At 33.5% G+C, this 13,158-nt stretch overlaps 2 protein-coding genes across 2 annotated transcripts; both read right to left on the bottom strand.

The window, feature by feature from the left end:
- Nucleotides 1-1,266: 1,266 nt before the first annotated feature.
- LOC146162725 (cilia- and flagella-associated protein 418-like) lies at nucleotides 1,267-5,365 on the bottom strand. Its single transcript, XM_083385513.1, has 6 exons — nucleotides 5,253-5,365; nucleotides 4,120-4,204; nucleotides 3,926-3,960; nucleotides 2,764-2,829; nucleotides 2,182-2,330; nucleotides 1,267-1,606 (listed from the first exon to the last, which is right to left on the bottom strand). Exons 1-6 carry the CDS (start codon nucleotides 5,363-5,365, stop codon nucleotides 1,509-1,511), a joined length of 546 nt encoding a protein of 181 aa, XP_083241639.1. The 3' UTR covers nucleotides 1,267-1,508.
- A 36-nt stretch (nucleotides 5,366-5,401) lies between these two features.
- LOC146162724 (uncharacterized) lies at nucleotides 5,402-8,261 on the bottom strand. The gene has a single exon (XM_083384534.1). It carries the CDS (start codon nucleotides 7,372-7,374, stop codon nucleotides 5,692-5,694), a length of 1,683 nt encoding a protein of 560 aa, XP_083240660.1. The 5' UTR covers nucleotides 7,375-8,261; the 3' UTR covers nucleotides 5,402-5,691.
- Between the last annotated feature and the right edge of the window lie 4,897 nt (nucleotides 8,262-13,158).

Below are 13,158 nucleotides of genomic sequence, written 5' to 3'. Positions count from 1 at the left end.
TGTCTGTGCTTTATAAGTGTTGCTCTACTGATTTTTTGTTTTTAATAAATAGCAAAGCTGCTGTTTATACATTTAAAAACAGTATGTGTTAGATTCTAATGTAGATTTGTTTCAATCTTTTTGCCATGGTAAAAACAAAAAATGACATATCCGATACTGTTACTCAAGTCCAGTCATTTACATAATGTTAATTGAAATTAGCAAAATCATCCAACTAGAGCAGTTAGGCAACTAAAAAATAACAAAAACTAACATGTGAAAACAGTAACTTAAGTTATTACAACACTGCCTATTTAAGCTTTTCATATCTGCAGACAATCATTAACACATTTCCATTTTTGATCAACAGCTTAACCTTCCATATTTTAAGTTCTACATCAGCGGTTCCCAAACTGGGGTCAGTAAAGCACTTTGAGAGGGTGCGCAATTAGAATTAGTGTTTACGTTTTTAAATATTAGGATTTAGCAAATGTTTTTAAACATTACCTGTCATCATCAATATTAGTCGACAATAAAGCATGTTTTATGTCGTCTCTTGTGACATCAAAAAACAACTAATATGCTGTACTGCTATCAGCGAATCATTCTAATAGTTAGAAAGTTGTTACATTAGAAAGAATCGTGACTGCACTAGTGTACTAAAAGAAACATGGGTCAACTGCTCCTTGCTTTTTTACAGGACCATAGATATAAAAATAATTGCAAAGGGTCCATCAGCAAATTTTTTAAAAAGTTTGGGAACCAGTGTTCTGCATAGTATAATTAAAAATACACAATTACACACACACATTAGTTTAACCTCTCTGATCAAACAGATTGTGTTGATCAACGATGCAAGCAATGCAGGCTAGAAGCACAACTAGGCTGCAGTGAGGTTTGTGTACAACATATAGGATATTCAATTAAGAATAGCCTAGGCTGAAAAAGAGTGCTTTTATTATAAAACTACAGCTTTAACACAGAACCATCACAACAATTGCTGATAAAATAATAAAATAAAGCTATGTAGAACGACAAAATGTTGCAAGATAAGCCCACATCAAGATTGGAAGAAATATTAACTTTGCGTCAAGGAAAGAATCAATAATTATTCTGTAAACTATTTTTCCTAATTTGGCATATACTGCAGAATTGATGTAAACCATTGCACTAAACCCATTTCCTATTTTGTTTAAAAAAAACACTTAAATATTTATTCAGTTGGCAAATAAGTAGAGAACAGGTTAAAATAAATTATTCAATAATTAAAAAAAAAATTTGTAATTTGTAATTATTAAAATATTTGTTATGGCAAAGCTATCAAAGTTTGAAAAAAGCCAGTCACACAATATACAAAAAAAAACTTGCAAATAATATGTTTATCACATGAAGAGCAATACACATGATACAGAAAACACATGAATATGAAGAAAGTTCGCCAAGTGTACAATACAAGAGAAATTCATATAGTTCTAATTAAGTGCATTTCTACAGTATGGCGGTGTTTGTGTAATTCAAAGGTAAGATATCTACTGATGCTTGCCGCAAACCCACTTGAGACACGATGGCAAACGAGTGAAATCTGTTGCTGAAGTCCACGAACATTGACATGCATATGCACACGAGTCTAAAGTAGGTTTTTAATTAGAGACTGCAGAAAGTGATTCTTTGAATTGAAGCAAATTACAAACTAAATTATGTTATCTTTAGTGGATTTATTCTATAAAGAAACTTATTTCCACAAAAAGTATTCATATTATACACCTTTTCTTAAATATCTATCACAAACTATACAACTGTATCCAATGTAAAAGTCCATGTCAAAGCTTTTTTTATGTTATAAAATGCAGAATGACCAATATTTTTATAGTTGTGCCACAAACATATTTCATAACCGAATGACTAATATTTTTATAGTTGTGCCACAAAAATATTTCATATTCTTACGTAAAATTTGGCTGTTGCTATATAAGTAATGTTTTTGTTTGTTGGTCTATAATTTGGAACTTTTTCCCTAACTTCACTTTTTTTAAGTCAATAAAAACACTAGAGATCAGACAAAATCAATTAACTAAATTAAAATAATATTCAGTCTCTACCTACTAAATCACGTTATCTACTAGATAAATTAAACAAATTCTGATTTGCATGATGCCAAACACTATAAAAGTCAAAAAAATATATTCTGGGTAAGATGTTTACCTCTTTTTTTACGAAGTTTAGATGCGACCTTATTGAAATCTGGCATGTTATTTCGCAAAAAAAGGTAGTCAACGTCTTTCTGCCAGGTGTAATTTTCGTAGCGCTCCACCCTGAAGTCACAGGATGTGCACCGCAGAAACTCACAGCACCTTTTAAAACACAGAAATTATGTTAAAGCAGAATGTGTTGTGATTGTCAGGAATATAATCTAAGGCAGTGGGCGTTAACCTTTTTGTCCTAGGAGACACTGTAAGGTCAGGTTCTGACTATTCCACCTATACTTAACTAAAATAAGGTTGACATTGGGCACTGCTATAGTACAAAATTTCCATCACAGAAAAAAAGACAACTTAGCAAATGTGTTGAGTTTTTCACAAATCAAATCTTCACTAAAACTTAGAAGGTACTGATCAAACTAAGTTATCCTATAAATTTACTTAGAAGTACAAAACAATCTCATCTGTTGTATGTCCTATTGCAACATTTCAAAAAAATCAAGTAAGCAGAGCATTCAAAGAAAAAAACTTGTTTCACTAGGAGCTGAAATTAACTAGTTAAAAGAGTAACAATAAAATAAACCACCTTTTATTTGACATTGAGCTTGCACCTGTCGGTAATGTAGGTCCTCCTAAATATACGGCGAGACATCTAGAAAACAAAGCTACAGTTGAAATACCAGCGTACCCAAATAGCCAAATGAAAGACAATTAATGTATAAAGGTTGTTTAGCCATAAAACTGACAAGCAGAAAAACTACTAAAAAAATATGTGGTATATAATATTGGATTCGAGCCAATGAATGGTGGTATTGTTAATTGTCTGATTCTTTGATGTGATACATAAATTGTGATGCAATGCAAGGATTTCCAAGGATTGCAGGGATTTCTGCCTTAAAAGGTAAATTTATAACAAAATAAAAACCAGAGGTAACCTAATTACTCAATACTAAAGCAAATTTTGTCAAAATAACCGTAAAAATAAACAATTTCATTTATTTTACTTGTTTTGAGCATAGTAATGGTGTCGTTTTGTATTGGATTGTTAAAAAAAGCATTGTTACCCTTACCACAAAAATATAAAAAGGTGATAATTAGGGCGAATATTTTTTGACATGTCAAAAAAAGTCAAAATTTTGTCAAAATTTACACTTTAGGTCAAAATTATTTCAAGTCAAATTCTACTAAAAATGAACATAAATCGTTTACAAATTCAAAAACGTATAGTCAGCTTTTTGAAATTGTCGTTCAGTTAATATTTTATCACAACAATTTAGTTTTTAATTACGTCTAACGACATGTTAACCGTACTAAATCTTCATTAGAGCAATATTACGGTGCATTTTCTGCAATTATTTTTATCTTGTATTTCAATTGTTTACACAACATCTTTCTAAAATAACCAGCGTCATGTTTTTTTTGGCATTTTTATTGCTGTTTATCTTTTTGAAGTGACAAAAACCTCAATTAAGCAATTTTATGAATTTTGCATTTAAACCTGAAAAAATAACTGATTTGTGTTCGACAAACATCAAAATTATGTGGTTGACGACGCCAAGACACTAATGCAGCACTTCATACAACAATATGATGTTTAAATCAATGTATTTCTAATAGGTCAAAATTTTGTCAAAAAAATAAATTTCAAGGTTAAAATTTGTCAAAATTTCAATTTTTCAGGTCAAAATTTCCAATTTTTTCGGTCGAAAAATATTCGCCCTAGTGATAATAGAATAAATAGTTCCTACTTTGTCTTAGATGATGGACACCTGGTCACATTGTCCTGAAAAAAAAAATTAAATTACCAAATACCCTTACAAAAAATAAATTTGAAAGCTCAATTATTGCTATCAATATTTAATTGAATTGTCATAATAATTTCACTGAAATTCCACCTGCATAAAAACAGCAAAATCTAATGAGCTTGTTTAATTATATATACCTTATTTCTTTTTGTTGCAAATTGAACAGCATCTGCAGTGTCTTCAAGAATAAAACTGATGTCTTCTTCCAAATCTTGTGCAGGCCTGTACGAAATAATAGCTGACAAATGAGGGAGGGGAGTGAGATTAAACACTTTAAAAAGGAAGTTTAGGACCAAATTTAGGAAAGAACATTATAGTTTAAATATAGCCAAGTTTAGGAGTGATTTCTTATTAGACTAATAATTTAAATTTAAGATACAACTTACACTGGAATAAGATCTAAACAACCTACCACTACCTTTTATATACATAACCGTTTTCAGAATAATAGCACTACACCTGTTGCTTTAGGTGTCATTTGGGCAATTAGGATTATTACCTACTGATTTAGGACTTTATCCTTTTGTTATAATTAAAATAAGTGTTTTCTGTTGGATGTTTATTGTGCATTTGGTTTTATAATGTCTTTGTCTTAATACTATAGTAATCTGATTATAGCACTATGCAGCGTTTCCATTAATTTTTTTTGTTGGTTATTGCATTTTTTGTGTCATTTTACTTTGTATGGTGTTGTTGCATTCCCTAATTAAGGAATTCTGCACGCCAAAACGTTGGAGAAAAAACAAGTGCTGAAGAGCGTCTTCTTTTTAGTATACTATGTCTTATAGCAACAGCATATTTATGACTAAACAGTTATTAAAAGGGGTCACTGGAAAAGTAATAATGTCGATAGGCCTGCATGGACCTTGATCTTATCAAACCGAAAGAAAGTGATAACCACAACAAAAACACTTTAGGGGGGATTTATGCAATTTGCACACTTTTTTTCAGCTCATATGGAAACTTTAAACACCTACTGCACACAGTAAAAAATTACAGGGAACACTGTTTTTAATTATTGCTGCTTTGTGGGCCTTTTTTTTATATTGACTTAATGACAATCAGCTGGCAGTCTTACGACTGAAGAAAACCTTTTGTCATGACACCAATTACAACGAGTAAAAAACGGTTAAGAAACGACACAAAACTCAATATTGGACAATGGAGAATTTACATCAAACCTATGCGAAGCTAACAAAAAGTCGCATTAAATAAAGTGAGAGATTCAGAGAAAATTGTGGGCCTTATTGTGTGTTCCTGTTTTACATACCCTTGATAGGTTACTGAAGGTTTGTGTTTTGGTGAATCCGCTTTTCTTGAAGTAATTTGCTTTTTGCTGAGATCCCTTTCAACAGCATCCAACAAATCATCTAAATCGTCCATGACTAATGATTTTACGAAACAAAAAGGCATAAATATATCAAATTTTAATGTTTCAAATAACTCTTTAATCATTTTCAATATCACAATATTTTTAAATAATACCTACTTCTGTATAGGCTTTGATATTCTTATTGTCTTAAAATTTAACAAAAATAAGAAATTGCTATTTTTGGATAAATTAATTTCGGACACATTTCTTAGCGGTTCCGAACTTAACTTTAAAGCATCCTTAAGAATATGCAAAACGCCATAAATTCATGGAAAAAACAAAATTTAGCTCCAAACACAAGGATGTACCTTAACAATTATTAAAGGTGATAAAAAAGCTAATTATGTCTATTAAAGAAGTCATCTAAGCTTCTGTCTCTATTCGCATTGTGATGAGATCTTTCTGTTACAGTTGGTTTAATATCAGACATACGAGAATATTTTTGTTTAGGCTCCGGCTGGCGCAAGTAGGACGTCAGCACTGTTTTTAAATCGGCATTCTGGCTCATATGTTTGTGTTTACTTTCGCGTAGTTCGTGTCGGACATGCCCAGCGGCATAGTGAGCAAGAGTTTTCTCGTCGTAGTCCACCATTTCCATTGCACTTTCGGTTAAACCTCGATGGAAACGCGTTGGGATTGCTTTAAACGCCTCTATCCAATCGCTGTTGGTGGACCGCAGTCTTAAGAGGACTTTCAATACGATATCCAAGCTTAGGCTCTGCCTTCCTTGCGTTCCTCCCCAAAGTAAGTACTTTTGTAGAGGCAATTTTTCCGCTACAATCCCTTCGGTCATGGCTACAGACTTGGTGAGATTTTTCCTCAGACAGCTATCTACTACCCCTCCAACAATGTAGATTTTATGGGGTGAGAATTCGGTCATGGTATGATTGGCGTCTGGCGAGAGGTAAACAAGCTTTTCACGTGGAAATTGATCGTCCAACTCTAAGTAAGAATTTTCATGCATAGTAATGTTCGAGTCCATGTCAGTAAAAGATTTTAAACTCTGTAAAAACGGAGACCTGTTTTTGCAGTTGCACAGGACCATTTTCATAGGATCATGTTCCTCTCTATTAATGGAATAACAAAGCACCATTTGCTTTATCAAGTGAGAGATCTTAGGGTTAACATCGGCGTTAAATCGCATGTCAAAAATCAGCGGCTGCGAAAATTCTGTGCGGCTCAATCTATAGTTATAAACCTTGTTCATGTATTGCTTGTTAATACGTCGAACAGCAGCAGACACAGCCGGACTTGGAAGTAGATTTTCTTCACCATTGGTTGACGTTGGCATTGGCGGGAGCTTTTTTTCAGCAGGAACAATTTTTTCCTTTTCCAGGAGTTTTTTTTTCTTGATATTCTTCTTAGCAGAGATCTTCATAACATAATTGAGGTAGTTTCGAACAAACTTCCCTTCGGATTTTAAAACTTTATGCATACGTTCACATAATTCATTATAACCCTCGTCGATGGGAAAATGCATTTTACCCACACATTCCAAATCCAGAGCGTTCTGCACCAGTGACCGTACTTCTTCCATTTCATTTTCAAACAATTCCTCTTTGCTAAGTGAGGCCAACCTGCGGTTTTTCAGCGGTTTTTCGTCGAAAATTCGCGCAAGTTTCGATTTAGGTTTCTCCGGCAAAAGGGATACCTCCAATGTTACTGGGGTGAGTGATTTTGAAACGGCAATGTTGGCTTGCTTTGCCAACCTCGATATAAATTTTGCACATTTTATTTGATCGATGTTTAATTCACTTTCTTTCAGATCTATCAGTTCATTTATATCACTCAAGTCTGTAGGGGATACACGTTCCGTCAGGCTTTGCTGATAATCAAATATATTGTTTTGGTCGAAGTTATTTTGTCCCTTGTGTAATCTCGCCGACATATGATAGGGTCTAAAGCATGATTTACTGTTACACACCCTTAATACTTGTCTTGTAATTTTCAACATCATGGCATATGTACTGAAAAAGTAAACTTGAAATAAAAATTTCATTTGGACCCGACTGCATACCATAATTTGTGGCCGCCAAAGTTTCTTTGTGTAATCGCGTGCCAAAATTCTATGATTTACACCAAAAATTGGAATGCAACACTTTTATGCCAAATTAATTCACTGGGGTAGTTTTGGGAAAGCGTTCTAAAGCAAAAATCTTTTTCAGGAAGGCACTGGAATGCAATCGAGCATTTAGAAATTCAAACAAATCGAACACAAAACACCAATTGGATTTTATGGCAAGCATACCAAATAGACATGAGCTTCCAAAACTGGAGGTTGTAACTCAGCAATCGATCATGCGCAACATATTTTGCTGCATTAAGCATGCACATTGTGCACTAAATGTGAACATACATAAGTGCATAGTTATATAGTACAAAACTGGGTTAATTTAATCTTAAATAATAGTACAATGCTTGATGCAGTTACTTCATTCTACTAACCGGCAACAAATTAGGTACTTTTGCCAAGCAGTGTGCATATAAAGGAACAAAAAAATATATTTTTCTTTATTGAAATTGGTATTTTTTTGTCAAGCTTTTATTCAGTAAGTAAAATACTACACGATTTTTTTGATCAGGATTGGTATTAATAAATTAACCCAGTTTGCATTTTGTTTATATTGTATAAATTGGGCGCTGGTCTAGAAACCAGTGAAAATTGAAATTGCAAACTGGTAGAATAAATATAATACCAATTAAACCAACCAAAGCCTTACTCTAAACTAAATAATGTATGTCATTTGATAATACTTATTTGAACATGTCATAGGATTGTAGACCAGCGTAAGCTTTTCTGACATTTAATAAAGTGTGAAAAACTAACCAATGTTGCATATTGCAATATAAGGTAATCAAAATGTGTATAAACTTTAAAAAATATCTTTAACCAATTAAAAAGGCTAAGATACAAACAAGCCACCCTGTAAATGATGGTGTTCATGCCGAGATCTCAGGTGTGCCACTATGTATTTTTTGCACACCTTAGGTTTGAAATACCACCACATTTTTTTCAACATAACAATTCAGGTGTGCACTGCTCCTACAGCGTCATTCATTCCATTCCGACAGTTCATTCTATTCCGACAGTTCATTCTGTTCCGACCATTCATTAAATTAGTTTCGGCCCTATTCATTCCATTCCGACCATTCCGTAAATTAGTGAGCGTCCCGACCATACCGACCATCCATCATTCCGTAAATTAGTGTTACCCATAAAAATTGCTTAAGAAAAAAATCGGTTGTGCACCTGCCAAAGAATGGAGACAGTATAGTTTTACCAACAAATAAGTGTGCACACTTGACTTTATATATTGCGCACTTAAATTTCGTAAAAAATCTAAATTCTGGTAGGAATACGAAACAAAGGTGTGCAAAAAACATGATTGCACACCTCAAAATTTTGTTTTAAAAAGCAGACAAGCCAATTTAACAAGTTTCGGAAACAACAAAATAAACATTTAACACTAAACTATGTAGGAAATCTGTAAGATAAATATAATTACAGCACTGGCATGAAATGTAATGTTTTTCAGTAGTCCACTTAATTACATTGTTTTGACAACACTGGCATAACAGTTTCTACTTTGTTTAGCACGTTTCAGTGTGCAATTCTACCAGAAGGTATTACAATTGAACGCCATTTTATTCTCTTTTCTCTTTGACAGTTTGATCAGTGTTTTGACTAAAAATTATAGGAAGACGTAATAAAACAAATAATTGAAAGCAACCTGCAGTGTCCAGTCGAACACAATGTAAAACACGCCATCTCATCTATAAATTTACTATATATCACGCCCATTAAAACTAATTAACATTTAATATTTTTTGAAGCATCATGGTTGGAGGTTGTAGCAAGCGTAGTACTATTATTACCAAGTAATAGGAATATAAAAACCCATACAGATGGAGGTATAGTAGCCACTTCGTCATATTGTGTTTACACAGAGAATTTTTGTTTTTAATCGATGTGTCGTAACGGAAAATTTTCAGTAAAAATCTATGGCCTAAATTCTTTGCAATCCTTTAAATGTTTGCGATATCCTTGCAGCGAATTTGCAATAATTTAAAGGATTGCAAAGAATTTAGGCCATAGATTTTTACTGAAAATTTTCCGTTACGACACATCGATTAAAAACAAAAATTCTCTGTGTAAACACAATATGACGAAGTGGCTACTATAAAGGTATCATTTTTAACGTTCCAAACGCATGCTTCTGTATTTTAGCTTTGATGTTCCTACTTTTATTTGTCGCGCATGATTTTTTTATATGCCGTGCACAAATGTGCAATTGAAATCTGAGTCTAATGCCGGGAAAAAAATGTATGATTTATCGGTACGGCGTAACCGTAAAAAATATATTTAACCATAAAGCTGCCTCTGACCGTCGTTACACCATTGGTTGAAAAGCACTGGATTAAAGTAAAATACATTTTCTCGTTTTTGTTTACCATCCAACTGCAGAGATGGTTTTGTTTAATGTAAGTAGATGTACAACACTGAGGCCTAAAAAAAGTATCAACTATCATGGAGTGCAAAGTGCAAACATGATGTTGGCCAATTTTTGCGAAATAACATATGCGCATTTAATTGATCGATACAATTGAAAAAGATGTTTAAAAATCCGAATGGTCCCTTAAAACAAACAAATTATTATTATTTTTTCAATTCATTCTATAGTTGCTATGATAACAACCCATCATTTTTTTTATTTTGTTTAAAGTAAAAACAGTGCAAATGTATTTTTGTTCTTATTGCTAACAATTCACTAAACATTGTGGAAGCATGCCAGTTATTTATTTACCGCTGCTGAAGATTATCAAATCATAAGCTTTGATATTACAAAGCATTGACAAAGTATTAGCACTTTATACCGAAGTCAATTTGAAAAAGATTATTTATCTACGTATGTTTATTATATGGGTTTGTTTTGAGTTCGATTTTCAGCTTAAAATTGGAGATGCCGGGCGTCGATCCCGGTACCTCTCACATGCTAAGCGAGTTCTCTACCATTTGAGATACATCCCCGACGGAGGTATAACCCGAAAAAATTTCTCCACTTTGAACACTTACTCGAACAGCTCTATCTATCGAAACGATTATAATTTTCCCTTTGTCAGTGCGGTCTGAACCCATGTGAGCCCCGACGTTATATGTTGCCCGCAAAACATTGCTTATTTGTGCTTCCAAACTTTGTAATTAATGCACCAGTAACGAAAATACATATGTAGCATATGTAATAAAAGGGCAGAAAGTTTAACATCACAATTGTTCAGCTTAACACTGGCTGTTGTATCGGTGTTGGTACTGACAGTGTTGTAAACAAGTCATTTTGAAATGACTTAAGTCCCAGTCAAGTCATTCGAAAAATAACTTAAGTCCAAATCAAGTCTTTTGCAAAAATAACAAGTCAAGTCCCTGTCCAAGTCATCTGTTGCCCAAGTCAAGTCCCAGTAAAGTCATTGTGAGATTAAGTCAATTTCAAGTCAGGTCACTGACATAGTCAGGTTACCACTATATACAGCAATAAAGTGTTAAATGTGCAAAACTTAAGATACATTTTAATGAAAAACACTTAATTCAATCCCAAGATATTTGACAAAATGACTTAAGTTCAAGTCAAGTCATTTGTTCAAAAGACTTAAGTCAAGCTAGTCATTCGGGTCAAATAACTTAAGTCAAGTTAAGTCATTTGAAAACAGTGACTTGAGTCAAGTCAATGACTCACTGGTTACTGAAAGCGCTTTTGGTAAGTTTTTTTACAGCAAATGCTTGTTTTGTGTAGGTCGACCTCGCCAAAATAAAGCACGCTTTACTGACAACCTACCAACTTGAACTGGGCATTTTTGTCAAGTTGGATTCCTGCGAAGATTCCGGCAAATTGCTGCTCAAGATTATACGTTAAATCGGGCCACCGACCGAAGATAAAATGTATTTTTATTACACGGCGTTTTCGCAAAATTACCTGACGTTTAAAGGACAAATTGCTTGGAATTGTCGTATTAAAGACATGGCTTGACTTATATAAGTGTTTTGAGAAGTTATTTTATTGCTAAATATGGATTATTTACCCCAGATTTGAACAGCAGTTTACTTACATTAATCACAGCACATACATGACTCAGCAGGTTTTTTTTACCATGACTCATAATTTCTTGTTTTTCATGGAACGCAATTTTTATTTCCAGTAGGAAATCTAAATAGCAGATATGCCGCTTGTCCTGGAGTCAAATTGTATTTGTACTTTTTTCGCAGGGGTGAACCAACCAAAAGGGGTGAATAGGGGTGAACCTGAGAAATGGACCATAGCTTGCGAGCAGGGTAGATAATCCGGGTTTTCATTTTGTGCTGTTATATATAGACGAGGTAGTTTCATCACATCATGAGACAAGGGTGAATGAAATCTGGAGATATATGCTAGGGGAGAACAAGAAGCACTGGAGTAAAGCATAATCCAGTGGTTCTAAAATATTAGTCCAATTTTTTTTTATTCTATTATTTACGTTTCTTCCATCCTTTGTTTATTTTCGTTCAAAGGCATACCAAGTATTACGTGCGTCTACAACACTACATGTATGTCACTTAACAACAGTGTAAACTTCACTGTACAACCTCAGGGCCATATTCTGAAATCCAGCCAGCCTTCGATGTTTTTCCAAATGTTGTAGATGTTGTAGCGAACACGCACACAGTTCACTGTGGCCTGGCTCTAAAGGCCATCAAAGGTTAGGAGACCGCAACATTTTTGCAGAGTTCGTGTACCTTTGCTTGTAAAACACGTTTTCCTAGCACGAGACGCCAACGTCACACGCTATATATTTCCTTAGGCCGATGTTTACGGCCTCTAATCGAAAAGCCGGCTCATTTATCCCAAACCAGGGGTAAACAAACTTTTTTCAATTATCACTGAACCAATAAAATATAAATAACTATGCAACAAAACTGTAAGGGTTTTAACGAATTGCCTATTCTATTTGAAAAAATTATTATTTTTTTTATTGTTAATGCTTAAAAATTACATTAGGAAAAACATTTAATGTTTTGTACTTTATTTTAATTAACAAGATATGCCACCGGAACAGTTAAATCTGCTGCCGAATTCGGCCAGTGGGTCGTAGTTTGGAGACCCTTGTTCCAAAACATTTTTCTGCACATTCTCGTATTTCGTTTGGCAAGGTAAAAATAGAATAAAGATGTCCGGTACTTTGGTTTTATTTTGATACCGATATTTTAATTTTTGAGCTAAGATTCTACCCGTTAATTGAATACGAAACACCATAACAGAGATAAAATAACCGAGTAGAAAAAATCAAAACGAGCAAAAGTAATTTCTTTCGTTTTTTTGAGCCAAAATTTCATTTAGCATTAAAAATGTATTAATTCAGTTCTGACTGTTAATTAACTGTTTTATGAGAGATTTCCTTTTCATGGCAAAAAACGTTGCGTTTGGTCGCGAACTATCGTTGATAGACACAAATGAATTTGGTATAGGATGGGCACCGATACACCCCTAGTATCGGACGAGTACCGATTATTAAACACTTTATAGGAATAAACGCATTTTAGAGAACTTTAAACCGGCCCAGGCGCGGAAAAAAAGAAGTTTGAAAATATAAACTAGTCCTTTGACCCCGATCTAGAAATATGACTAACTTTTAGTCATATAGACATACGACTAAAATAAATCTCAATTATTATTTGAAACGAAAATTTAGTGTTTTGAATTCAAACTGTAAAGCTGACTAAAACTATTAAAATCTGAAAGCGTTTAAAAAGAGAATGTATAGATTTGACCTGACTTAG

Source organism: Ascidiella aspersa, chromosome 3, assembly GCF_963924565.1.
Source record: "Ascidiella aspersa chromosome 3, kaAscAspe10.2, whole genome shotgun sequence".
Lineage (NCBI taxonomy): Eukaryota > Metazoa > Chordata > Ascidiacea > Phlebobranchia > Ascidiidae > Ascidiella > Ascidiella aspersa.
The sequence above is the reverse complement of the archived record's forward strand: the minus strand, read 5'-3'. Positions and strand labels throughout refer to the sequence as shown.

What these genes read in the sequence shown, in the direction of transcription:
- LOC146162725 (XM_083385513.1), bottom strand. Translation starts at nt 5,365, where the DNA reads ATGGACGATTTAGATGATTTGTTGGATGCTGTTGAAAGGGATCTCAGC. An exon ending in CCTTCAGTAACCTATCAAGG is followed by an intron (nt 4,205 to 5,252) that starts GTATGTAAAACA and finishes TATTTCGTACAG; the next exon opens with GCCTGCACAAGATTTGGAAG. An exon ending in TTGCAACAAAAAGAAATAAG is followed by an intron (nt 3,961 to 4,119) that starts GTATATATAATT and finishes TTTTTTTTTCAG; the next exon opens with GACAATGTGACCAGGTGTCC.
- LOC146162724 (XM_083384534.1), bottom strand. Translation starts at nt 7,374, where the DNA reads ATGGTATGCAGTCGGGTCCAAATGAAATTTTTATTTCAAGTTTACTTT.